Genomic DNA, 27,455 nt, shown 5'->3' with positions numbered 1-27,455 from the left:
TACGTCTGAAAATCTGTCAATGAAAACCCTATGGCACAGGGTCCGACCCACAATGGATCATGGGATGGTGCAGGACTGGGCAGTGTTTTGTTCCATTGTGCATGGGGTCCCCATGTGTTGGGGCCAACTCAACAGCAGCTAACAACAACAGGAAAACCTAGCAGTTCATCCCCGTAACACTTCCCAGTGTCACAAATCTTTAAGGACACACTTTGGGTTTTAGCAAGTGAAATGTGAACAGGGACTGAAGGAGGAGAGACAATCCAAACCAAAGATCACAAACTCTAATGCCTACCATGGCCAGCCAGGTTAGGAATATGATAACTAAAACTCATAGAGAACATACCCTATGCCAGGTGCTGTTCTGAGTGTCTGACATATAATAATTGATTTAATCCTCACAATAACTGTTTGGGCTGGGTGTTACTGTTATCTTCTTTTTATTGGGATGCAACTCAAGTACAGAGGTTAAGTAACTTTCTCAAGTCACATAGCTTATAAATGGTAGAGCTAGGTTTTGAAGCCAAGTTGTCTGTACTTCTATGCTCTACTAAGATAGGCCAGATATAAACAGGGAGCAGTGGGAACTGTGGTTCTCAGGAGAACAATGCACCGTCATAACCAACTCTGATTCTTCAAGGTGTTGTTCTTGTTAGGTGCTGTTGAGTTGGCTCCAAGAGAATGAAACAGTGCCCGGTCCTGCACCATCCTCACAATCGCTGCTAGTTTGAGCCCACTGTTGCAGCCACTGTGTCAATCGATCTCATTGAGGGTCTCCCTCTTTTTCACTGACCCTCTACTTTACCAAGCATGATGTCCTTCTCCAGGGACTGGTCCCTCCTGATAGCATATCCAAAGTATGCGAGACGAAGTCTCACCATCCTTGCTTCTAAGGAGCACTCTGGCTATACTTCCAAGACAGATTTGTTCATTCTTTTGGCAGTCCATGGTGTATTTAATATTCTTCGCCAGCACCATAATTCAAAGTCATCAATTCTTCTTCAGTCATCCTTATTCACTGCCCAGCTTTTGCATGTGTACGAGGTGACTGAAAACACCACGGCTTGGGTCAGGCGTACCTTAGTCTTCAAGGTGACATCTTTGCTTTTTAACACTTTCAAGAGAAGTTGAAAATCCAGATTTTTTAAGGAATTTCACTTTTGTTAAATATTTTACTTCTGATTTAAAAAAAAAAAAAAAAAAACACACCAGGAAGCACCTATGCAGTGCATGCCCAACAAAACACATTCACAGACACATTTACAGACTGAATTAACCAGCTTCCATCAAGGTGATTCTAACTCATGGTGACCCAGTGTCTGTTAAAGCAGAACTGTGCTCCATAGAGCTTTCAATGGCTGATTTTTCAGAAGCAGATCACCAGGTTTTTCTTCTGAAGCACTTCTGGGTAGACTTGAACCTCCAACCTTTTGGCTAGCCGCTGAGTCCATTAATTACTTGTACCACCAAAGGTGGCTTACACCTTTGCATCTACTGATCAAAGCTCATCAACAGTCCTACTCGGGTGGCAGGGAACCTGGCACCTATATCTCAATGACTCTCCTAATGTCTTTTAAAGGGATGTCAAAAGCTTTGTTTCTAAGGTTACAACGAGACAGGCACACATGGTGCTTCCACATTACTCCTTTACGCCAGCCCCACACACAATGCTCCCAGCTCACAGATCTGCTTCCAGGTCCTTATAAGTCCCCACGATCTTGCTCCCATCCAGAGCTCTGGGACTGGTGCTTCTGGCCCTTTTTCTTCACTGGGTCTCAGCTGAATGCCACTTTCTTCAGGAAGCCTCTGCCAATGCCCCCCAGGAATGGACCAGGGGAGCCTCCTGAGTGTTCCTGGAGCACCATGTACCTCTCCTTTCCAAAACAGAGGTTCACCTGTCCTGTGAATTATCTGATTATCACCTGAATGTATCTCTCACTAGGCTAGGATCCTTGAGGGCATGGGGTAGGACTGCTTTGTTCACAGTTTCTAACACGTAATCCAAAAAAAAAAAAAAACAATCCACTGCTGTCAAGTTGATTCCGACTCATAGTGACCCTGCAGGACAGAGTAGAATTGCCCCATAGGGTTTCCGAGGCTGTAAATCTTTATGGAAGCAGACTGCCACATCTTTCTCCCGCAGAGTGGCTGGTGGGTTCGAACCGCTGTTCTTTTGGTTAGCAGCCAAGCACTTAAATCACTGCGCCAGCAGGTCATGAGAAAATGTTTGTTGAATGAAAGAAGGAATGCACAAGTAGAAGAACACGTGTAGACTTTGAGAACGCTACTTCCATTGAGCCTATCACAGACTTACATGGACACACACACACACACACACAGGCGGGTACCTAGATAAAGCAAGAGCACGATTCACTCTTTCTTCAAGGCCTAATGCGCCCAGGGCCTTCCAGGTCATCCAGAACTTGAATGCATCTGGTCTCCTGCTGCATTGGATAGATTTGTCTCCTGTGTCATAGCTGACATCATAAAATTTATCCTGCTGGAAGAGGTAAGATGCTTTGGCAGAGTAGCATTTCTTAAGAAGGTCCTTTTGAAAAAAACAAAAAGAAAGAAAGATGATTAAAAAATCTCTCCATTTTCAGAACACACTTGACTTTGAAAATCACACACGTGAACAAAACCTGTGTGATCTTCTACTACATTGTGTCAAGGATATGTTGCACTTCGTGACTATTCAACATCAGAAGTGACAGGTGTGTACTGACTTTGAGACACATATTATCCATTTTGTTTCTCAAAAAAACCCTCAGAATTGAGAATTCTGGAATCCATCTGCACAATCTCATTGACAGGCATTGAGAAGCTTTGAGACCACCAGACCATCATCTATACATCAGTACACAACATCAAGGTGGGCCAGCTTCTTAAAATGAACAAATTATCTATAACTCACCCAAGGCTCCACATGGGGAGGGGTAATTAGCACACTGTACATACTTCATACAATTTCAAAGGCAAAAACTAAGCTTTCACATCCTCTCCTTTTCAAATCATATTCACACTGAAAAGGGCCAGAAGTGATAGTAACCCAGAGAAAAAAACACAGAGAAAAAGCTATGAAAGAGTTAAACAAAAGCCAACAAGTTTTTCCCACCACAAAATATCAGCTACCATCCCAAAGGGTCTTTTGGGAGAGTCTCCTGTTGGTTTTATTTGCAACTAAATACAATTTACATTTACTGACTGGCTACTTGCAGTGAAGAAGTGGATGATGATTTACCGAGTTCAGCACCCATCACAGGGTCTTCGCCTTGACCCCGCACTGTGAAGAGTTTAAGCCATGCTACCTTCAGTGTCACTTGTTGTTGTTTTTAGTTGCCGCTGAGTTGGCTCCAACTCATGGTGACCTTACAGATAACAGAACGAAACGATGCCTGATCCTGTGCCATCTTCATGATTGTTCGTATTCAATGTCATTTAGTATCTACAAAAATTCAAATTTCTTAACTTGTCAGTCACAGCCCCCACAACTCCTTGAATATCTTCATAACTGGAGAATACCTACAGAACCCTTTGCTCTCCAGCGTAATTAATAAATTCAACATTCCGTAACCACCAGATCATGTCCTGTTTATATCTTTGCTCACACCATTAGTTTCATCTTGTGTCACTTTTATTTGTGCATAATATTTGTAATATTTGACACATTCAAAAGAATATATGCAACATCTTTATAAGTTCTGACGTTTAACAACAAACTGAACATCACCTTCCCTCTTCATCTAGTCCCATCTCAAGTTTTACTTCCTCTTCAGCTTCCTTAGCTGCTTATCCCTGAGGGTTCACTTCTTCTTTTTTGGCATTTGGCTGCATTTGTTGGTCAACATATATATTCTTTGAGGGGCCAAGTAGGTTCATGAGGGCAGGAATCATGCCCCACTGATTTCCACATCCACGGAGCTTAATACTGGGCCAGGCACAGAGGACCCTCACTAAGCAATCAGGAGGATGATGCTACTTCCCATACTCCATACTTTTCATTCACATTTCCCAAATAATAAATACGAGTAGAATAAATGCAGATAGATGAGCTTCTTTTGTGACGCGTCTTCCAAATTTTAACAACGCAAAACTATCATTGCCGCACAGCAAGCTACAGAGGAAGTCCACAGTAGTCACAGTAAGGTCCTGGAAAAATATCCTCTTCTGATCACAGAGTGTTTTAAATGTGCTTCATTCGACTGATCAACTTGTACTTAAAGAATAGAAAGAAAATCTCACGGTATCACATTCCAAATCAAAGAACGAATTTGCTATTTTAATTAGCAATACTGTTTTGTGTGGCCACTAACCTGGATCTAAATGTGTTTCACTACCACAAAGCAGGATTTTATACTACAAACAATATATATATACACCAGACTTTATCAAGAATTGGAAAATTCCACTCATCCTATGTACCCAGTAACCTGGGTATAAAATAATAATGAAATGAGTATTAGCACACATAGTTCACGATGAGTCAGAGTCAATTTGATGACAACTGGTTTTGGTGCAGTGAGTCTTCAGCCTAGCTCTGATGGATACTCTCGGTAGATACTGAGGGAAAAAGTAGATTTCTCCAGCCTGAACACTAAGGGAGAAAAGTCCCTTACTCTTAAATCTTTACTTTGATTGTCAGAAATTGCTCTGCTCTGACCTCGGCTGCCACCACTGCATCTCCCTACCTTCAAAGGTCAGAAAATTTGGTTACTGTTTCCATAGCAACTGCAGCCTGGCCCTATCTTATAACATTAAAAGGCCACTGTATATATTTTAAGGACAAAGCATATAAACACGATCACAACACATACATACACAGGTACTTGCATCATGATTATAAACTTCTTTTGATCAACCATGAGAGATTAAAAAAAATCCCTAGAGCGAATGAACTTTGGACACGTCTTGGGCAAGTTTTACTGGCTTACGCTGGTGACTGAAAGGGAAAGGAGGCCCATCCATTATCGGAAGACAAACGGCATCATCATAGGCAAACGGCGAAGACGAGAGCCAAGAAAGCACACAGCAGCATGAGTGACTGTCCCACCTTGGTGACACTGTTAATTTCGTGGCACCGACAAATCCTCCTGCCTTGGGAAGCTTCCATAACAAACAACTGGAGGCTTGGGATTTATTTTATGGAAAATAAATGAAAACGTTCCCCTTAAACGTCCTGCTTTGCATTTCAGTTTGTATCCTTGTATTAAAATGGATGAGACGTCCTTTAGTTTTAAGCTATGCATCGACCAAGAGAAAATGCTCAGATCTCCAGAGGAAATACCATTTTGGAAGAAGTATAGTCAAAGTTCACATTTTTGGAAAACAAAAAAAAAATAGTAATTAGTTATTATTGTGCTATCAAAGAGAAGGACTGTGTTTATCTTGCTCATCTGCCTACCCTTAATCCTAACTGGACAATAAACATTGGTTATGTGGACTCCAAAGGCAAGAATCTAATGAGAATAGCAATCTCTTTATGCTGTGTTATCAACTCAAACAGTTCTCAGGGATTAGCAGACATTGTATCTGGACTCTTATAGTGACAAGTGAAGTAAATGCAATCAAAGTAACAAGCAAAAAGAGACTTTTTTTTTTTTTTTAATTGTGCTTTAAGTGATGGTTTACAGAGCAGATTAGTTTCTCTTTAAACAATTAATACACATATTGTTTTGTGACATTGGTTGCCAACCCAGTGACGTGTCAACACTCTCCTCAACTTTGGGTTCCCCATTTCCATTCGTCCAGCTTTCCTGTCCCCTCCTGCCTTCTCGGCTTGTATGCTCATTTAGTCTCATATATATGGTTGAGCTACGTGTATTATTGTTTGTTTTATAGGCCTGTCTAATCTTTGGCTCAGGAGTGACTTCAGCACTGGGTTAAAACAGTGTCTGGGGACCATACTCTCGGGGTTTCTCCCACCTCTGTTAGACCTGTTAGACCAGTAAGTCTGGTCTTTTTCTGTGAGTTAGAATTTTGTTCTATATTTTTCTCCAGCTCTGTCTGGGACCCTCTATTGTGATTCCTGTCATAGTAGTCGGTGGTGGTAGCTGGGCACCATCTAGTTGTGCTGGACTCAGTCTGGTAGAGACTGCGGTTATTGTGGTCCATTAGTCCTTTGGACTAATCTTTCCCTTGTGTCTTTGGTTTTCTTCATTCTCCCTGGTTCTAGATGGGGTGGGACCAGTAGACATATCTTGGATGTCCACTCACGAGCTTTTAAGACCCCAGGCATTACTCACGAAAGTAGGATGTAGAACATTTTCCTTATAAAATGTTATGCCAACTGAGCTAGATGTCCCCCGAGATCATGATCCTCAGCCCTCAGCCAAAAAAGGAAATTTTTATGGATTCATATATTTTAAAAATCCAGGCATATATCACTTTCAGGCACCACTAGATCCAGGATTAAATTATATACATCATCAGGGATCTGTCTTTTCTTTTTGCTTTATTTTCTTCTGTATTTGCCTCACTCCCAAAGTAGGAAGCTGCTACTAACCCAATGGCTGATATGGAGCCTGGGAACTGGGACTGCCTGGTGGGACATGTGGCCATGGAGGGAGGCTCTGTTTGGAGGGTGATGAGAAATGGAGAAGAGACAGCCTCTGCCAGTGATGCTACTCAAGCAGAGAGAGAGCCATGGCCTCCCAACCTCAATCTCTTGTCTGAACCTTCTGGCCAAATCTAGCAGGAAGCCAAATGGCAAAGGAGCCTGGGAAATATGGTGTTCAGGGGTCAGGCCTTCCTCACAGAACAAAGGAGGGAAGTGCTGAGAATGGAGTACAGCAAGCAGGCAAATGACAGGCACATGACATGAGTAAAGGAAGCACAACACCTAGCCCAGGGCCTAGCATATAACAACCATAGCTAATGTTTACTAGTGCTTACTATGTGCCAGGCACTGTATATCTATGAACTCATTTAATCCTCACAACGGCTCAGTGAGATAAGTTCTATGATTTCCATCAACTTCACTGTACAGATGAGAACACCGCAACACAGAAAGGTTTAGTTGATTACCCAAGATCATGTAGCTACAAGGTGGTAGGGTTGGGTTTCAAACCAAGGCTGTTTGGATTCAGAGCCTGAACTCTTAGTCCACTAATCCATTACACTCTATTGTCTCTAAAGTGAGTACTTAATATATATGTGTAGAAAAGTGTGCTCCATAGACACTCATTAAGAGTTCATCAAGAGGAAGGTGAAAAGTCAAACAGCAACACATCGAACTAGAGGTCAAAGAACTAAGATCCTGTTTCAGACCGTTTTTCCTGGAAATACAACTTCTGGTCTCCCTAGTGGTAATATCTTGGTTATAAAGCATTTTGAGATTTTTCTAAATACATATGACTCTGGTGATATTTAAGGATATCACTAAAAACTCGTAATTAATCCATAGGTTGCATGTTCTTCTTGTAAAGATTAGCCAAGCCATCTTCGATTTTCACAGCTCAGACCAGATTCTGTAGTTTAGTTCCCAGGAGTCAGTGACCACATGGGCCTGCTTTTAATCAGGTTTCTGTACACAACTCAGATAATTAGTCTTTCAGCTTATCAAACAAAAACTACAAAAAACTCTTCTCATAGGACTCTTCCCATATCACCACTGCTTACAAGCAAGAAATTGTCTAAATTAAATGCCTTAGGAAATGAGTAATCACGTTTGCACTAATCAATGCATTCAGAAATTATATATTGAGGACCTGTTCCGAAGACTATAATGCCAGGAGCCTGGGCATACAACCTCATGGAAGTGCTAAGCATCAAGGCTAATACTGGTTGATCAAATGCCCAAAACCACATTTAGGCTGTGACTACTAGAAAGGCTTGGTTGTAACCTAGAATATAAATGTGGATTTTTAAAATGATTATGCCATTTGATATTGGCTTTATTTATTTATTGAACAAACATTCTGAGTGCCTTAATGTAGGCCCAAAGCTGTGCTAGGCATTGGTGATGTAATGGTAAATAAGGAAGACATTACCCTCAAGAACCTTAAGAAGGGGATAGGAAGAGGCCACTTCAATGCAGTGCTAGACCAGGGGAAAGTAGAAAGTGCCACGGAGCACAGAGGAGGGTCCTCTTTCAGAAACCTGGAGAGGTTATATAGGAGAATAAGAAATAAATCAGCTGAGAGTTGGAAGATGAGGAGCTGTGGAAGATGGACAGAGTTAATTTGGTACGACTGGAACTAATTAATGAGGTGAGGCACAGCTGGAGAGGAAAGGTTGGAAGGGTAAAGAGTGGTCAAGCCACCAAGTAAGACATGCCACAGTAATAACGACTAGTCATGGAATTTTCATACAGATATTACAACTCAAAGCGTCATCACAGATCTGGGAGCATAAAGTGAATCTCAGTAGGTTTGGATTCGGGTTTTGGTTTGGTCACTTAGTGTCAGAGCCCAACGGTAGCCAACTACTATCTTGGGTTTCATTCTTCTCATGGACTTAATGGAAAGAATGATACCTGAGCTTTACCCAACATACAGGAACACTGTGAAAACCTAATGTAATAATGTAAACTGGGAACACTTCGCAGTCTTTGGCCATAACCCTGCCCACCACTTTTCTTCTGCATATCCCTCTACCACCTGACCCTCTCTGATATCATGGCCTGTTCTCCCTTTGGTTTACGTCTCTCCTCAGGCAAGCAAAAGAACTGGAAACCACTTGTAGACTTTCTCATTATTTATGAAATAAGCATATTACACCGCCTCACCCACTTTGCTTTTTAAACCCTGGTGGTGTGGTGGTTAAGAGTTTGGCTGCTAACCAAAAGGTCAGCAGCTGAAATCCACCAGGTGCTTATTGCAAACCCTTTGGGGCAGTTCTACTCTGTCCTATCGGGTCACTATAAGTCAGAATTGACTTGATGGCAACATGTTTGATTTTTTTTTGGTTTGGTATCTGTCAGTAACTTTATAGAAATAGACTAAGTCGATAGACTATATTAAGGATATTATAAGAAACTTTAGAGCAATAGAAAATGTTATCCATGGTCTTCATCCTCCAAATGGAGCTAGGCCTGACCTTGCTTAAGCACCCATACTTGCGAGCCTTCCTAAATGTTACGGGTCCTTACAAATCTCAGCCTGGTGAATGGAAGACACAAAAGGCGTACTATGAAATGAAAATGGACCAGAGCATACACTAGTAGGACTGAGCACAAAGGAGCCATTCAATTGCCTAAGTAAACACTTATCACTTGGCGTTACTTTATGCAGAGGGGAAATGGCTATGTTGACCGAATGCTGAGTGGTTGGTGTGGGGTGGAGGGACTAACAGAGAGCAATAATGTCAGTACTACTTCCACTCAGAGGAGGCAAGTCCAGTTGAACCATGGGAAAGGCCTATGTACTAGGCTGAGCCATGGACTGCCTACCTCAGATTCAAAGAAAGAAAAAAGAACAATGTGGGGATGTCACTTCAAGGTGAGATTTCAAGCACTAGAATACAGGTTAGCCAAGGCATCTGTGTATATGGGTGTGTCTGAAGCTTGTAGAAACCAACAGACCATTTATTTCTCCTCCGACATGTTGAGCTTCTCGCACTACACATCACCTTTAGGAATCTTTTGCTGTTATTTTTCCTAAACAGACTTTCATATAAAAAGTGGGAACATAGCCCTTTGTCTTCATTTCTCCAAAAACATGTCCATGCATCATCTTTGTATTTATCTGTAATATAATGTTTCCCCTTCAATCACAAAAATGTTCCCTCTTTCTGGCTTTAAAATGTATAGAAGACTTTATAAGTCCTAAGAGACAGTCATCAAATCATGTGCAGCATCAAAGCCTTTGATTTATCTTCGCCTCACCTGACTCTGTCCCTCTGCGTAACTTCCACCTGGCTCTCCTGGTCTCGTGCACAGTTACTGACTAATGGTGGGTCTATGTTTCCCATACTCAACTCTATTGGAAGAACTGCTCCCTTATTATTGGAAGCCGGCCTTCAGCTTCCACCAGCCAGGCCTCAACTCCCTGGGCCTCTAGTCACAGTGTTTCTGCGTTTGCCCTACTTAGGTTTATCCCCAGTCCAAAGCAGGTATGCTTTCACTTGGGGACTTGTAGACTGCCCTCATTCATTGTTCTTACAGCATTACTTTCAGCCATTTTTTCAAGGGCTTACATATTTAACTCATTGTCTTTCTGTTGTAGCTTTTGCATTCTCTGTCGGAGTAGAAAATTGTTTTAAAAAAAATCAGCTGGTGTTGCATCTAGCTTCAGAGAATGCTTATTTTTGATGAGTGGCTACAGTTTTTCTTTGTACTTGCCACCAAATGCGCATCCTTATTTGCGTTCTCCTCTGGCACACTGTGCTTCATTGGCTGCTGCAGTGTCTCCAGGAAGTTTGCGCCTTGACTCACAGGCCTCTATTACCAGCTCTGAGTCATTTTTTTGTGTGGGAAATATATATATAAAACATTTGCTATTTCAATTATTTTTACATGTGACATTAATGATGTTCATCCTGTTGTGCAACCATCACCACTAACCACTTCCAAATTTTTTCCTTACCCTTCACAGAAACTCAGTGTCCCTTAAGCAATAACTTACCTTTCTCACTCCAACCCCTGACAAGTCACTAAATAAACTTTGACCTCTACGCATTTGCCTATTCTAGATATTTCATAAAAGTGCCATCATACAGTATTTGTCCTTTTTATATCTGACTTAGTTCAATGACTCATTTTTTGACTCATGGATTGATTCAGCTCTCTTTCCTATTCCATTCAAGCATTTCCCAATCACTGGCATCACCTAGAGAGCAAACTGAGTATGTCTTCAATTGATTCTCCAATTCCCATTCCCTGCCACGCCCTCATCTTTTATATTTTCTAGATGTTCTATACATACGTTTGTTGATCTTTATGGTGATTCGTGCTTGAATTTCTGAAGAACTGGTGAGCAACCTGCCTTGCTCTCCTCTGCCATGTGGTGACGTATTTGAGGGTGTTTTCCTGCCACTTCATCTCCTTTTGGTAAAGCTCAAGTCTGCTTTCATTTTCTCAAAATCACTGCTGTGCCGTGAGTCCTCTTTGCAAACCTTCTCAATCGTCTGTCCCATTCAAGCTGTTTCCACGCAGTTTCTAGGTGCTCTGTGCTAGGTTTCCGACCAAACACAAATGTGATCTCTTCTCCTGTTTCAGTTATTTTACCTATAATGCCTTCAACTTCACAGTGACCCATTAAGGTATGTTCTTTTGAGAAAACCTCATCATACCATTCATGATGTTTTCAAAGGGAAGTTTTACAGGATTTATACTGGTTTTTGTCTTTCTCCTCTAGGCTTCCGGTTGATATTTGAAGATTCCCAAGTTGCTTTGCATGACCGAGTTTACCATCTCCTTTCCTTAATGCATTCGATGTCTTTTTCAAAACCGTCAATTCCCTACTGGGTGTACTAAGTTATCAAACAGCTCCCATAGCTCTGTGGCCCAGCTCCAGGTACCAGGGAACGGCGGGCCACTGCATACACGCTGGCGCACTTCTCAGGTCCCTTCCCTGGAGACCCTACAGGTGAGGAAAGCCCCGTCTTTCCATGCCGGTGCCTCCTCCAGCTCGCCTCCCCTTCTTTTAGTCTCTCTAGGCGCTCTTCCTCCCAGGCGCTCCACAGAGCACGCTCAGCACAGTGACCGGAAGTCATAGCAGCCCCTCAGCGCACGCGCCACCCACACCCAGACACGAAAATAAAGGAAGCCCTGTGCGCCCTGAGGGTGGAGCCTGTGGAAACCCAGAACACAAGAGCTGTCTTGATGGGCGTTTCTTCTTCCCATTAAATGAGCTACTAACAGATGACCGGGAAGCTGAACCAGCTTGATAACATCTGTGAAAACCATTGACGGTCCTGAAATACTGGAGCACTACTGTTCATCCTGAAGCCCTGGTGGCGCAGTGGTTAAGAGCTACGGCTGCTAACCAAAAGGTCAGCAGTTGCAGCAGCTGCTGCTCGGAAACCCTATGGGGCAGTTCTACCCTGTCCCCTCAGGTCGCTATGAGTTGGAATGGACTTGATGGCAACGGGTTTGGTTTTGATTTTCTGGTTTAGTGTTCATACCGGTGCTTCCCTCCTCCTTCCAACCTAGAAGTTTCCAGTTCTGCAGGCTCCATAGGGATTTTCAGAGAACTGAGAGTACTTTAGTGCAGGCCCTGAGACCTAGATTTTCCCCTGTACTGTGCATCTTCAGATATCCCCAGCCGAGGGTTAGAGTGAGCTGACTTGAAAATGAGGAGACTGCGCTAAAAGATATTTTTAAGAAATGCAACTTAATGACTTTAAACAGTGACACTGCCTACAGGAGAAGGGGAAGTTGGGCTTAGTGTCTTAGAGAAAGTGTAAGTGCTTCTATAAATAGGTAAGAAACATTTGATAGCACGGAGATCACTTGGCAGCACTTCTGCATGCCCCACGAGCGTTTAAAAATAGTGCGATTGGGCTTCTCTTTTAGGACAGATGGAGATTTTCTGATTTTCCCTCCACCGCAATCAGCACACCTTCTCTGTTAAAGATAATCTGAAACTGTATTTCAAACTTTGATTGCAACCCCCAGTGAGAAAGTGTTTTTAAATAGTGACCCAGTATCAACCCTATTATATACAAAACTGAAAAGTTTCATGGACTAGTACTTATTATTACTACATGCAATGCATACTGATATTTTCTCTTTTCTATTCTGTTCATTCAAAGGGAAAAATATAAAAAGCTGGTATGACTTAAAATTATCTGAGTAACTCAAGACCCGTTGGTACAGTAGTTCTCAACCCTGATGATAGAATCATCTAAGAATTTTAAAAATATATCAGTACAGAGCCCTAACTCCAGACCAATTAAATCAGAATCTCTGGTGTACGGTAGGGACAATGCTATTTTTTTTTTAAAGTTCTCTAGGTAATACTAGGAGTCCCTGGGTGGTGCAAATGGTTAACATGCTCGGTTGCTAACCAAAAGGTTAGAGGGTCGAGTCCACCCAGAGGCGCTTTGGAAGAAAGCCCTGATGCTCTACTGGAGAAAAATCAGCCACTGAAAACCCTGTGGAGCACAGTTCTACCCTGAGACGCATGAGGCTGCCATGAGTTGGGGTCATTGGCCACTGGTTTTTTTTGTTTTTTTGAGTTATCCGAATATGCAGCTGGAGCCCTGGTGGCACAGTGGTTAAGAGCTCAGCCAAAAGGTCAGCAGTTCAAATGCACCAACCGCTCCTTGGGAACTCTATGGGGCAGTTCGGCTCTTGCTATAGGGTAGCTATGGGTTGGAATCGACTCCATGGCAATGGGTTTGGGTTTTTTTTTTTTTTTTAATATGTAGCTAGGATTGAGAACCACTGCTCTGAGGCATCTTGACCTCACATGGAAAAATCTGATGTAGAAGTTTCAGTCAGCATTACATTCATGTTGGAACTACAGAAGTTTGAAGTGTTGAGTTTTTGGGTGAGTATTAGGATAACTCAGAAAACAAAAACCAGTGACCAATGACTCCAGCTCATGGCAGCCTCGTGTGTTCGGGTTAGAACTGTGCTCTACAGGGTTTTCAGTGGCTGATTTTTCTGCAGTAGAGCATCAGGGTGGTATTGTTGTTGGGTGTCATTGAGTCGATTCTGACTTACAGCGACCCTATAGGACAGAGTAGAACTGCTCCATAGGGTTTCCTAGACTGTAATCTTTACGGGATCAAATCATCAGGTCTTTTCTCCTGAGGAGCCATTGGTGGGTTTGAACCACTGACCTTTCAGTTAGCAGATGAGCGCTTAACCACTGTGCCACCAGGGCTCCTTGAGTGTTTATGAGAAGGTATAAAACCAGGGTAATTCTCCAACTTCTTTTTATGCTATCAGTGCCCATTCACAGTTTTCTGTGTGACCACAAGTGAAGAATGACTTAATCTAAGCACTCACAGAAAGAGAAATGGGTTAGACATGGATCGTGCTGGAGACTTAATCAGAGAGAAAAAAGTAACAAATTATGAAACGTATATCATGGGCTGTGGACAGATGTGATGTGCAAAAAGCAAGAACCCTAATCTACTCAATTTTTTGATTCACTGTTTTTGTGATATGGAACGAAACTGGCAAAGTACCATTTCTTTTCAAAAGCTTAATCATATCAACACAGCTGTGAGTAAACTTTACTCACTACATTCCGGTGGGAGGAATTGTGATCTTTGCTCTCCCTGCATTACTCCAAGCTTTGAGCTTCTGTGATCCTGAAAAACCAAAACTATTGTCGTAGAGTTGTTTCCGACTCACAGGGACCCTACAGGACAGAGTAGAACTGCCCCATAGCGTTTCCAAGGAGTAGCTGGTGGATTTGAACTGCCGACCTTTTGGTTAGCAGCCGAGCTCTTAACTACTGCACCACCAGGGCTCCTCAATGATCCTAGCTGATACATATTTTTTTACACTGTGTACTGTTGTAAAAGGAGTTTAAGGCATCTTACAAAAACACAATATGAAAGAATTACGAAGAAAAAGGAGGTGAGGAGTAAAGCGGGAGGGGTAGAAGAAGTGGGAAAGGAGGGGCAGGGGGAGTAGGAAAAAGGAGAAGGAAGAGGAGCTGGTAAAGACATGAGGCTGAGGCCAAGGGAAAATGTGGGTGGGGAAAAACTGAGGGCTGGTTGATGTTTGCACGCAAAGCACGCTGGAGGAGGGAGGGAGGGTTAGATGATTTGCCAATTTCCTGGTACACTGGTAACACACACACAGCAAAAGGGTCTAGTAGCCAGTCACTAGTACTGAACTCTGGGTATCTACTGTATAACTTCCACCCATCACTTGACCTCATCTTACCTCATTTTCATTCATCTGTAAAGTAAGGATAATGATACTATACCCCAGCTCACCTCCTGGGGATGTTTTTGCCCAGTTGGGGTCCGTGCCCTGGAGCAGCTGAGCCAATGAAATGCACTCCAAGTCAGAGAGAGTGAGAAAGGTTTATTCAGGAGGTATCCACCACCGGGAATCCAATAGCAACACAGGCTGTCTCTATGGAGTCCCAAAGGGCATGTTTACATTGGAGCTTATATATGAATTTTACAAAGGTTTGAAGTGTAGTTATTCATTACAAGGTCATTAAAAGAGACTCTTTATCATGCTAAAGAGATATATGCCAGACATCTCATCAGGCTAAAAATATACATATCAGACATCTAGATTCTAATCTTCCTGTGAGAGGCCATAAGCCACAGATGGCTGGACAGAGCAAAGCAAAGTCATTAACAAAGGTGTGTGGAAAGCAGAAGGCAAAAAACAAGAGTGTTGGTAGCATATGTTTAGGTGAATGCCTGGAGAAAAGGTATTTATTAACACAACACATATTTCTTCAGTCTAGATGGCTTAGTTGCATCTCTCCAAAATAGGTAGACATGACGTATGAAAATGTTCTCGTTCAAATTGGACAAAACACACAGAGGGAGTGGGCTGCTCTGGGCGGAGGTTAGAAGAGGGATTCCACACCAGGAGCACATTTAGCAAGATCAGTCTGTGTCTCCAGCTTATTGTGATGCTGTTAAGGAGAACCTGCATCCTTCTCAAATGGAATTTTACACATTCAGCAGCAAGGCCACTTGCCTACATTTCTCAGAGTTTGAGCATCCTCAAGAGGTCTGGCCTCTGAGGCCTGCAGTACAGGTAAGAGATTGATTTTATACAGGGGAAAATGCTACGCGGGTAGGCAATTTCTGAAATACAGTTCCCAGCTCTTCTTTTTATAAAGAGTTGTTGGAAATTGTTGCTATTACCACAACCGTGAGTGATCCTACATAAAGCTAACCTTAAATGATAGTCTACAATGAATCAAAAAGCACTTGGTACAACCTTTGGATAGAACCCGAGATGTAGTGAACAAAAGCCTTTTAGTTTTTTTCAAAGACTCATGATAAAATACAGAAATGTGTTCCAGTAACAAGGAATTTTTACACTATAGTAATGGGCATTTGTTCCCATGGAAAAATCTGTGTGTTCATGTGTGGCTCACTCCTCAATTTGGACATAAAAGGGAAAAAAAAAAAAAAAAAAACGGATAACATTCATTGAGTTTCAACTAAATGCCTGGCAATGCACTGAAAACTTCTGAACATTATCTCCTTTAATTCCATAGTAGTCCTTCAAGTGGAGAAATGTCTCCATTTTACAGATGATAGAAATTAGGTTCAGAAAGGTTAAGTGACTTCTTGAAGTCATGCAGGGCAGGCCCTATCAGAGGCAAAATTTGAACGCAAGTCTTGCTGGGCTTCAATGTCCACAAGCGGATTCACGCACTGAGACATCTTACTTTATCTCAGAATTTCCTAGTTCAAACTATAGACCCTGAGACTGGAGAAGGCAAAGTCCTTCCCCTCTGGATTTTCTAAAACAGGGGTGGGCAAACAATTTCTGGAAAGGGCCAGATAGTCAATATTTTCAGCTTTGCAAGCCACACATTCTCTGTCTCACTACGCAACTATGAGGTTGTAGAAAAATGCAGCCACAGACAATACTTAAAGGAATAAGTGTGGCTGTGTTTGAATAAAACTTTATTAACAAAAAAACAGGTGGCAGGCTGGATTTTGACCCAGGGGCCACTGTTTGTGTACCACTGTTCTAAAAAATACCCATAAGGAAACCTTCTCAATAGCAACCATTTCCACATTTGTAGAGGTAGGAAAAGTGTAATATTTACGTGAAACTGAAGAGGTATTTTTTTTTATAAACGGCAGTAAATGTCTTTCCTTTTCATTAAGGCAAAATACACACCAAGAATTTAATCCTTTTTCTACAGTATATATAGTGCCTAAAAGAGAATACTTAATTTGGAAAATAAAATTGCCATGCTTTATTTTTCTTTTTGGTTCTGGGAAACACTCCAAGCAATTTCCACAGGGAATAGCATTTGATAATCTAGATCCAGACTGGTTTATAATTTCTAATTTCCTTTGTTCCCCCAAAACCCTAAGAAGAAAAAAAATAGATATTCTGTGATGAAACTGGTTAAATCTGGGTTCATGTCTGATTTTATTCTAAGGTTGTATTTTGTCATTTGTAATGGATCTTTGCTGAAATAATGTGGCTGGAAGGGCTAGTAATATCAAACTGAAAGCTCATTATGTGCAAACAGTAAGTCGAAGCTACTGGTAAAACAGTGATCAAGAAGGCAGGGATAGAAGGGGGAAGGAGGAAAGAAGGGCTCTCTGGTGGGTTAGATGCAGGGGGGTAAGATGGCTTTTAAGATTCGCTGGCCTGATTTGTCTCTAGGTATTAGGATTGTATTTTCCTAAGCAAACATGGAAACCCTTGTCTGACGGACTGCAGGTGTCCCGAACGAGACAAGGGGACCGGGTGCATTTAGAACAACCCTGAATGCAAACCCTGGGGGAAAGTGACTGTATCTACAGGATTTCTGAACACCTTGGGCTGGAAGACCTAAAGTATAATAAGAAAAACCTACAGGTATGGGTCTGGGGACCAAATTGAGTTAGGCGAGATTTACAGGTCAGCTTAACTAGCCTGACTGGGTATGTGGAAATGCACTAGAATTAACAAAATCATTGGCAGTGGCATTTCACTTTGTATGGGTCCTAAGGGGATTAGACAATCAGGTCTTATCTTCCTAAAGCCACATTTTCTAATTCTCTATTTCATTGTGGCTTTAAAATCCATAGCTTAAAGCAGGAAATGAGGTGGATACATTACCTGTCACCCTGAATTGGGGACATATGAGCTGGGTGATTAAAAGCATGTAACCTTTTTCATGCCTGGTTCTGAATTCCAGTTCCATCCCTTACTACTTCTGTAGCCTTGGGTATTTATTAATGCTTTCTGTACCTCAGTTTCTTCATCTGTAAAATAGGCAGAGCCATACTCTCTACTTCATGGAATTTTCAATGGGTTAATATTTTTATCTATTCATTTCTCTGTCCATCAAACTTTGTCCAAAACCCTTAGATTGCTTCCCAGACCCATTTCCCAGCAGATCCCTCCCTGGTCCCAGGCACCTGGAATGAGTCATTACCTGGACACATTGAACCCTTTCACTACTGAGTGTTCTGTTCTCACCCTAGAGAACACATTCTCAATTCCTTGACTGTTTAGCACTAGTCAGATATCAAGGTATAATTGTGTTTGACAGCATCACGGGATGAAGCCTACACTCCTACTTCTGCCCCATCTCCAATCACAAATACAGCCCCCAAGCCTCACACTGCTCACGGTACCTCTGGAAAGGCTGAAAGATACAGTGCCCTAGATCTACAGTAACTTAAAATGAACCACAGACATCTTCCTTCTCCTTTGCCTCTCAAAGTCCATGAAATCGGTAGTTATGAGGGATGATGTGTCCTCTCTATGGTCTAATCTAGCCTGGCACCAATAATCTGATATTTTTTAGTTCTAAACAATTACGATAAAATGCCCACAGTATAAGAGATGATCTTTCTCAAGAATGCCTAACACAATAGAGGCGCTGAGGGGAAAAATCCCGTATAGGGAAAGCTACGTCTCATGGCTTCACATTAATACATTGTTGAAGGAGTCTTGGTGGTGTAGTGGTTAAGAGCTGGGTCGCTAACCAAAAGGTTGGCAGTTCAAATCCACCAGCCACTCCTTGGAAACCCTATGCGGCAGTGCTACTCTGTTCTATAGGGTCACCATGAGTCAGAATCGACTCGATGGCAACAGGTTTGTTTTGTTTTGTTTTTTTGTTTTTGATAGTACTGAAAGTCAATATCAGCATCCAGAATATGCTTAAGACTCCTAGCTCCATGATCTGAGTCTTACCACTAATCATTCCCCCAACCACAACCTTTTCAAATGAAGGAGACATTCAAAGAACTCTTCTTCCTTGGTTATTTTCCTCTTGGATTTCAACTGAAACCTTTAAGTGAAGGGGGCCCTATACCTTTCCTAGTTGGGAAATAAAACCTATTAGAGTGGCTAACCCTCAAACTGCCTTTCGACTACCTCGCAGGCAGAAAACAATCTTTTTCTTATTATATATAAATTCCTGACTCTTACTATGTCTGAAAAAAGGTATGCATTTCATTGTATTTCACTATGTCTCTGGCAAGTTGGATACTGAAACGGTACAAAGATTCTGACAGTACTCTAAATGAGTGCATCGGTATTTCTGTAACTGGATGTCGAGGGTTTAATCTGCACTATGGTGCTGTCTAAAACTGGTAATAAAACAGATGAATAATATGTCAACATAAGACTCAAAGGACGTATAATAGCGACATGTGCTACTCCATGACAAGACCATAATGAAATATACTGGGAAGAGAGTAGCCTTATTAAAAAAATAAAAAGGGAAGTGGAGAACTTCTGACAACTTTTAGGGAGCTAGAAATGGCAAAGATACAATCCATTATTATTGGTTTTTTCTCTTTTCCATTTCCGGACCAGGTTTAAAACTCAACAGTCCCTTAGTAAGTCATCAACAGCAAGAGATGGGAGAAGTTTATAGTAGACACGGTTTACGCTCTTCGCAGAATGACCCCTTACTTCCCTTGTCACCCATAGAGGTGACCACACTGAACCATACACAGACCCACACACTCCATCCCCTTGGCACTGGCTGATTGAACCAGGAGTGAAGACTAGGAATTTGAAATTAACACTGAGAGATTCTAATTTAGCTCCTGCTGGTCTCCTGGGCAAAGATGTAAACACCATACTGTGAGGTGGCTATATTTTACCTGTCCATGACCTTAAAAGTGAATACAATTGTTAGAAATTACAAAATTACATTGGTTTGGATGTGCAAAAATGACACTTTATCTTCTTTAGCTGAAATTATCCCCATTTTGACCCCCCATTATCTCTGATGCAGAATATTTAATCTAGTCACTTTCAGAAAAACTCAAATCCAGTGATTTTTCATACCATTCGGACTTAAAACGTGGTCAATCAAGACTTCTCTGAGGGCTTTCTTCCTCTTCTTGCTCCCTATTGAACATTATTGGGACTTTCGAAAATGCCACTGAGGAGGGTTGCCACATAAAATACAGGAAATTCAATTAAATTTGAATTTCATATAAGCAAAAAATAATTTTTTAATACAAGTATGCCCCATGCAATATTTGAGATATACAAACATATGCTGTTCATCTGAAATTCACATTTAACTGGATGTCCAGTATTTTTCTTTGCTAAATATACCAACCCTACACTGAAGCTGGGAAGCGACTATCTACTTCTCCAGAGTGGTCATTGTTGTCCTTGTGTTGACCACCGACTCCATCCCTGGCTCATCCCTATATAGTCTTTCCATCATGCTGCTTACATCTGAAGACCTGTCAATGGCTTCTGGGTGCCAGGTCCACAGGAGTCATGCTCCTTGCTCCTTGACCCTATTTCCAAGCACCATTGTGTCTTCTGGTTTATTTTTGGTCACTTTTAGATGACCCCCACACCACTCTAAAGCCTGAAGGAAAACTGGGAGCTGTCTCAGGCACTCTTAGGTGCCTGAAGTGTACTCCACTAGACCAAAAAGAATCGGTTGACATTCAACTATTTCAGGAGGTAGCATATGATCAAGAACCAATGGTATTGAAGGAAGAAGTCCAAACTGCACTAAAGGCATTGGTGAAAAACAAGCCTCCAGGAATTGACAGAATACCAGTTGAAATGTTTCAACAAATGGATGCAGCCCTGGGGGTGCTCACTCATCTATGCCAAGAAATTTGGAAGACAGCTACCTGGCCAACTGAATGGAAGAGATCCACATTTGTGCCCATTCCAAAGAAAGGCATAGCTTCTAGCACGACAGCAACACGCAAAGCACCACAATATGACAGACTGACACACCACCACTCGTCTGTCTGTCTTTGCCTCAAGTAGAGCTAGAAATTCCAAACAGCTAAATAAAAATGGGAAAAAATGTACACCACAAATAATCTACAAAAAATTTTCTGAGCAAGAGTTGTATGACTGAATTTTCTGAGCATGTCTAAAACTAATGATGCCTGTGCTATAGTAATTATTGTAAACAAAGAAGAGTCTTTAAAACAGGCACTCAAAATACAATCCAACCAAGATGAAACACACATATAAAAATAACAGATCAAACATATGTATAAATATAGAGAAAAAAATCTAAATATAAAATTCTGTCAATAAATTAAAGGAATAATTTACTGCCATAAAATGAGAGTAATCAATACTGAAGAAAATCTATTAGTACATATTTAACAATTGTTCAAAAAATAATAGGATAGAACAATCTTAATAGATAATACAAATGAATATGGCAAATCCAATACTCATTCCTAGATAATTTCTCAAGAGGATTTATAAAGAATGTATATCTTAAGGTGATTGCAATAAAATCACAAAGGAGAGAAGAATGCCTTCACTTACTATTATTATTGTGCATATTTTTGGAAATTCAATCAGTGTAATATAATTATAACAGATATGAAGTTTACATATTAAAAAGAAAACAAAATTACAATTATATGCTGATATGATTATACACTTAGAAAATCTAAGAAAATAACTTCAATTTCTCAGAACAAGAAATTCAGTAACGTGGCCAAATACAAATAAACATTTTTTAAAGGTTTCCTCTAAACCAAGATCAGCCATTAGAAGACTTAAAAAAGGACTATAGATAATGATATCAACAAGTATAAAAATTATAAATAACCCTAGCAAAACACATGCAGGTCCTCTATGAGAAAAACCATTAAAATTCTATGAACTGAAATAATTAAAGGTAAAATGCAACAATATTTGCGATTTTTGTTTGTTTGTTTTTTAATTATACAGGGGAGAGAGTAGGCGAGTGTGGATATGAAAGTAGACTGGCCATAAGGAGGTCGTTTTTGAAGGTATATGGTATGTGATGGTGCAGGAAAGTTCACCTCTACTTTTGTGTATGCTTGAAATTTCCTGCAAAAAGTTAAAAAGAACCTTTATGAGAGATAAAAGAGATCTAAACAAATGGAGAGACATGCCATGTTCGTAGATGAGAAGGCTGAAATAATGCAAAGATGTCAAATCTACCCAAACTGATTCAGGTTTAAAATAACCCTCATCAAAAATCCCAATGGGAAGCTTTTGTCTTGTACAAAAAAAAAAAAAAAAAAAACTCCAAAATTCATTTGGAAGTATAACAGATGAGGATAAATCATTTTTATAAAAGAATGACTGAAGACTTGCCTTACTAGATCAAACATATTCTAAAGCTGTAATGATTACAGCAATATGGAATTGGCAAAACAATCAATAGCAGTTTACTCCAATGAATGGATTACTCCAGAAACAGGTAACATCAAATTAAATCCTCATCGCACCCTATCTTCTTCTGTGCACTAATTAACATTCCTCTACCTTTTTTTCCTCCAGTTTATGAACTGTTATAATTCTGCAATTCCTCATTTTTCAAAAAGTTTATTTTCACCTTAGACTATCATTCCTCTTACCTAATTCATATGTAGTTTTTTTGCAATATTGGGTCTCAGCTGGTGTATCTAATAGGATAACTCCCTATTAGGAAAGTCTGGTTTCACTTGAAAACTTTTCTCTGTTGATGAATAGGTGCTATGTGTCAGAAGAAGATGCCAAAATCCCACAAGATGAATAGATGGCTGGGTGAGGTTCCCAAATACTAACATCTCCTAATTGAAGAAGACAGAAATATGAGCAGATCTGGCTTTCCGTCTTTTCTACAAAGTTGCTGATAACCTGAGGAGTTATGGTTAGAGGAGACATCTGAATGGGGATGTAGGGGGAGAGGTATTGTAAAATTTTGCAGTGGAAGAAAGTCTTCAAACATACATGGAATTTTACACAATGCACACTTTTGCGCTGAATTCGGGATGTGATGTTAGCTGCTTCCATGATAATGGTGCCCATTATTAAAGCAATGAATTTTCTTATGATTCAATAAGCCCTGGTGGTCTCTGTTTCTTAGACCATAAAAAGGGTTAAGAGTGGGTACACGAAGGGGTATGCTGATACTAAAAACAGAAGAAAGTATCCACCATGAGGCATGGAAAGACCAAATTATGAAACATACAACAGAGAGTAAGCAGCAGAAGAAACAATGAGAAGGTCTAATAAAAATTTCTTTGGAATCACAGAAAAAAAGAGTGAGAAAAGGAGACAGAGGCAATATTTAAAGAGATACTTTTCAAAACTGATGAAACATATTAATCTACAGATCCAAGAAAAGCAATATAAACTACAAATAAATAAATCATCCACATTTGGAACATTAGGGTTAAAGAGCAGAAAATCAAAGAAATGATGAAAATCTTAAAAGCAGCCAGAGAAAAAAGTCACGTTGCCATCAATGGAATGGCATATAGACAGCTAACTTCTCAATAGCAATGCTGCATGCCAAAGAAAATACAAATGTATCAACAAAATACTGGGAGAAAATTGCTAAAAGAATTTTGTGCGCAGTGAAAATATTCTTCAAGAATGAAGTAAAATAAAGATATTTTTTTCAAACAAGCAAAGCCCAACTGAATATGCTACCACTTGACCCTTTAAAAATTCTTAAATTTAGTCTTCAACAAGACGGGAATATCTCAGGTGGAAGCTGGAAGATACATCAAGCACTGAAGATACGTGCACAGAAATGTTCACAGAAAATTTTTGTCATAGCCCAAAATTGGAATAAACCAAATGTCTATCAACAGTAGAATGGATGAACAAATTGTGATATATGGAATACTATAAAACAGACAAATAAATAATCAACAAATAGTGCCACATATGAATGCAGTGGTTAAGCATTAGGCTGCTAACCAAAAGGTCAGCATTTCGAATCCACCAGCTGCTCCTTGGAAACCCTATGGGGCAGTTCTACTTTATCCTATAGGGTTGCTATGAATCAGAATTGGCTCAAAGGCAATGGTTTGGGCTTTGAATATGAGAGAATTTTACAGTCATATGACAAGTTTAGCAAAAAAAAAAAAAAACTCATACAAAAAATACATACTCTATGCTTCCATTTATATAAACTTTAAAAAGGCAAAATTAATCTATATTGTTTAGGGATGCATAACTACAAAGCAAAACTAAGAATAAAATAAAAGCAAGAAAATCATTATCATAAAAGTCAAAGTAGTGGATTCTGCCAAATACAGGGAATTAGGAGGGGGTTATATTAGGAAGGAGGACATGGGGGATTTCTGGGTGTCTGTTTACGTACTGGAGCCCTGGTGGTACAGTGGTTAAGAGCTACAGCTGCTAACCAACAGGTCAGTAGTTCAAACCCACCAAGCACTCCTTGGACACCCTATTGGGCAATTCTACTCTGTCCTATAGGGTCACTATGAGTCAGACTCAATGGCAACGGGGGTTTTTGGGTTTTGGTTATGTCCTGGAGCCCTGGTGGCGCGATGGTTAAGAATTCAGCTGCTAACCAAAAGGTCAGCAGTTCGACTCCACCACCTGCTCCTTGGAAAACCTATGGGGCAGTTCTGTTCTGTCCCATCGGGTCCCTATGAGTCAGAATCAACTTGATGGCAATGGGTTTTGATTTGGTTATGTTCTTTGTCTAAATCTGAGTGGGAATTGCACAGCTATTTATAATAATAAATTAATTTGTTCATTTACATTTTATGAACATTTAAAATGTTTTATTTCATAATAATTTAAAAAATAATAATAATGATTTCCAAACTCCCACCTATAGCCCTCAGAAAGAATTACTGGGAAATATACTGAGTTCCCTTCTCCATGAAGAAAACTCCCCATGTTATGATTTTCTGCCGGTGTCATGAGGGCCTACAAACAGGCATGTTTGCTGTGCAAGGGGACTCGCACCTGTGCTTGCATGCATGAGGTATGATGTGCACCTTCACATTTTGGAAGCAGGAGATTTAAAACCAGGGCACCACCTTTATTTTCTGGTATTTTTTCTGTGGGTATTGGGATTACTATAGAAAAGATGGAGCCCTGGTGGCACAGTGGTTAAGAGCTCGGCTGCTAACCAAAGGGTTGGCAGTTTGAATCCACCAGCCCATCCTTGGAAATGCTATGAGGCAGTTCTACTCTGTCCTATAGGGTTGCTATGAGTCAGAATCAAATCGATGCCAGTGGGTTTGATTTTTTGGTTTTATAGAAAAGATATGGTGGCTATTATACAGCATTTCAGGCTTTTTTTTTCCTACCCAATCGACAATTATTTATTTATTATATGCCACTAATAACTTCTGTACAAATTCCTTTAAATAAAATTACTAAAAGTCTATGTAAAATAATTCTATATTTCCCCTCTCTGTATTATTTACAAAATTAGAACAACTTCTTTTATTCACGTGGACTTGTACTGACACTTTGAATTGCCATGGAAGGAAAAACCCAGAAAAAAAAATGGACTCCCTGGCACTTTTTGGCCTTGAAACAACAAAGCTAGAAAGCCTGATGAGAAGCATCAGCTGTGTTTTCAGATACCATCCTCAGAAGACAAGAAATCTGACAACTAGAAGTCTGCAAAGACAAACAAACGGGATGATTTACTCCAAGAGGTCAAAAGGGTCCCAGTGTCATTCCAGACAGTAGAAATAGAAGAGAAAGGCTTTCTGCAGTGAGTTAATAAAATAAAAGGCAAAAAAAAAAGGTCGATGCTTGCAATCCTTTAAAAAGCTAAAACCAAATTTTGGCCTACCCGCTGAGGCAGGTGTAGCATGCTCATTATGGCAGGAATTTTTCCATTAGCTTCATTCCAGGTTTCCTGTTATGCCCTTAGCCTTATGCTTCTCTTTTTTCTAAGATTTTAACTTAAACAATCTTCCTGTATTATGGGACCTTAACCACTTTTGTTGTAAGATAGGATAGAAAAAATCCAATCTGTAAATGGGGTCTTCTTTCTGGTATATTTTTCAACTGCTGGTGTTTGTCAACTCAGAGATGACAAAAGGACACAGGGTAGTGTTTCGTATATACATATTTGTGTGTGTGTCATTTCTTAACAAATGTAAAGTGTTCCATGACGACTGGCAGAGAAGCAAAAAAATTGGGGGTCCCATAAAGAAATGAATGGCTGCCATGATGAATGAATTCTTTACCTGGAAGCATATCAGAGAGATTCCCATACCCTCAGGGTTCTCCAGAAATAGGTAGGAGATATTAAATCCAATAGTGGGCAACACCCCAACTCATCTGAGCCAAACTGATAAAATAAATGTAGTTCAATCAGTAGGACCAGGTGGCAGCCACCCAAGAGTTTTGAAAGAACTCAAGGATGAAATTGGGAAACTGTAAGCCAAGATTCTGGATCCAACGTGACAAACAGCCACTGCCAGTGAACTGGCAGATTGTGAATATCATTCTGCTCATTAAAAGGGGTCAAGAGAGGACCCAGGGAACCTTAGAAAAGCAAGTATCTCTTCCGCTTGTCCAGTCTCCAGTAAAGAACTGCATCATTAGACCCTGAAACAAAAATAACTTCCTAAGGGAAAGACAATATGGTTTCTGAAAAAGGAAAGCATGAGTCACTGATTTATTATTGGTTTCTGAGGCAAGTACATAAAAGGCCAAATGTTGGCATAGTCTAAAGACTTTTTTTAAGTGCCAACATTACATGGGATGTGAGGAGGTAATGGATAAATCAAACCATATGAATAAGATAAACAATAATTCCAACACTCCTTCAAAAGAAAATTCCTGTTGAATAGGAAGATGAGACACTCTTGGAGACATGAGAGAGATCAGGTGGTGATGCCAAAGGACATACTACTTCCTGCTGAGAGGAGTAAACTGGAAAGGCTCGTCACCATTGGGTGGTGTTGGGAAGACACACAAGTTCCAGTTCACTTCAGCAAGCATTTTACTGAGCATGAATTGTGTGCCAGGCTTTGTAGTAAGTAGTGGGATGACAGTGATGAATAAGACCCTATTGCAGCCCTCAAGCAGTTCACTTTCTATTAGGGGAACTAGATGTGTATACGATTCTAAGAACTGTGGAATGGGCCCTGACAGTGGCATATTCAAACCCTGGGTTGGATGCACATTTATGACTAGGTGGTAACTAATAATTGAAATCAAGTAGCGTAATCATGTGGTAACACAGCTCTTGGGGCCACAGTCAGCAACAGAACTAATATAGGAGGCTATGTGGAGTATGGAGCCCTGGTGGTGCAGTGGTTAAGAGCTTGGCTGCTAACCAAAAGGTTGGCAGTTTGAATCCCCCAGCTGCTCCTTGGAAACCCTATGGGGCAGTTCTACTCTGTCCTATAGGGTTGCTGTGAATTGGAATCTACTTGATGGCAATGAGTTTGGCTTGGCTTTTTGATGTGGAGTATGGATCTGGAACAAAGTGGCAGTTCCCTTATTAAAATCCATGCCAATTGCAATACCAACAAATAAACCCTAAAACCCAATTGTACTTGTTTGTTTGACAGACAAAGACACAATGGATTATGTGAAACTTTATATCTCTTAACCTCATTGAGAAGGAAAGCAATTATTACTGATAACGCTATGTTGGGCTTTATATGTGTGTGTGTGTTTATATATATAT

At 40.6% G+C, this 27,455-nt stretch overlaps 1 protein-coding gene across 1 annotated transcript in view; it reads right to left on the bottom strand.

The window, feature by feature from the left end:
- Positions 1 to 27,455, bottom strand: part of GADL1 (glutamate decarboxylase like 1) — a 166,409-nt gene that overhangs the window by 97,737 nt on the left and 41,217 nt on the right. The window contains exon 11 of the mRNA XM_004377357.2: positions 2,349 to 2,548. Within this exon, the coding sequence (XP_004377414.1) occupies positions 2,349 to 2,548 (200 nt within the window). The remainder of the gene's footprint in view (positions 1 to 2,348; positions 2,549 to 27,455) is intronic.

The sequence above is a fragment of the Trichechus manatus genome, unplaced genomic scaffold, assembly GCF_000243295.1.
Source record: "Trichechus manatus latirostris isolate Lorelei unplaced genomic scaffold, TriManLat1.0 scaffold00049, whole genome shotgun sequence".
Lineage (NCBI taxonomy): Eukaryota > Metazoa > Chordata > Mammalia > Sirenia > Trichechidae > Trichechus > Trichechus manatus.
This window is presented reverse-complemented; position numbering and strand designations above follow the sequence as displayed.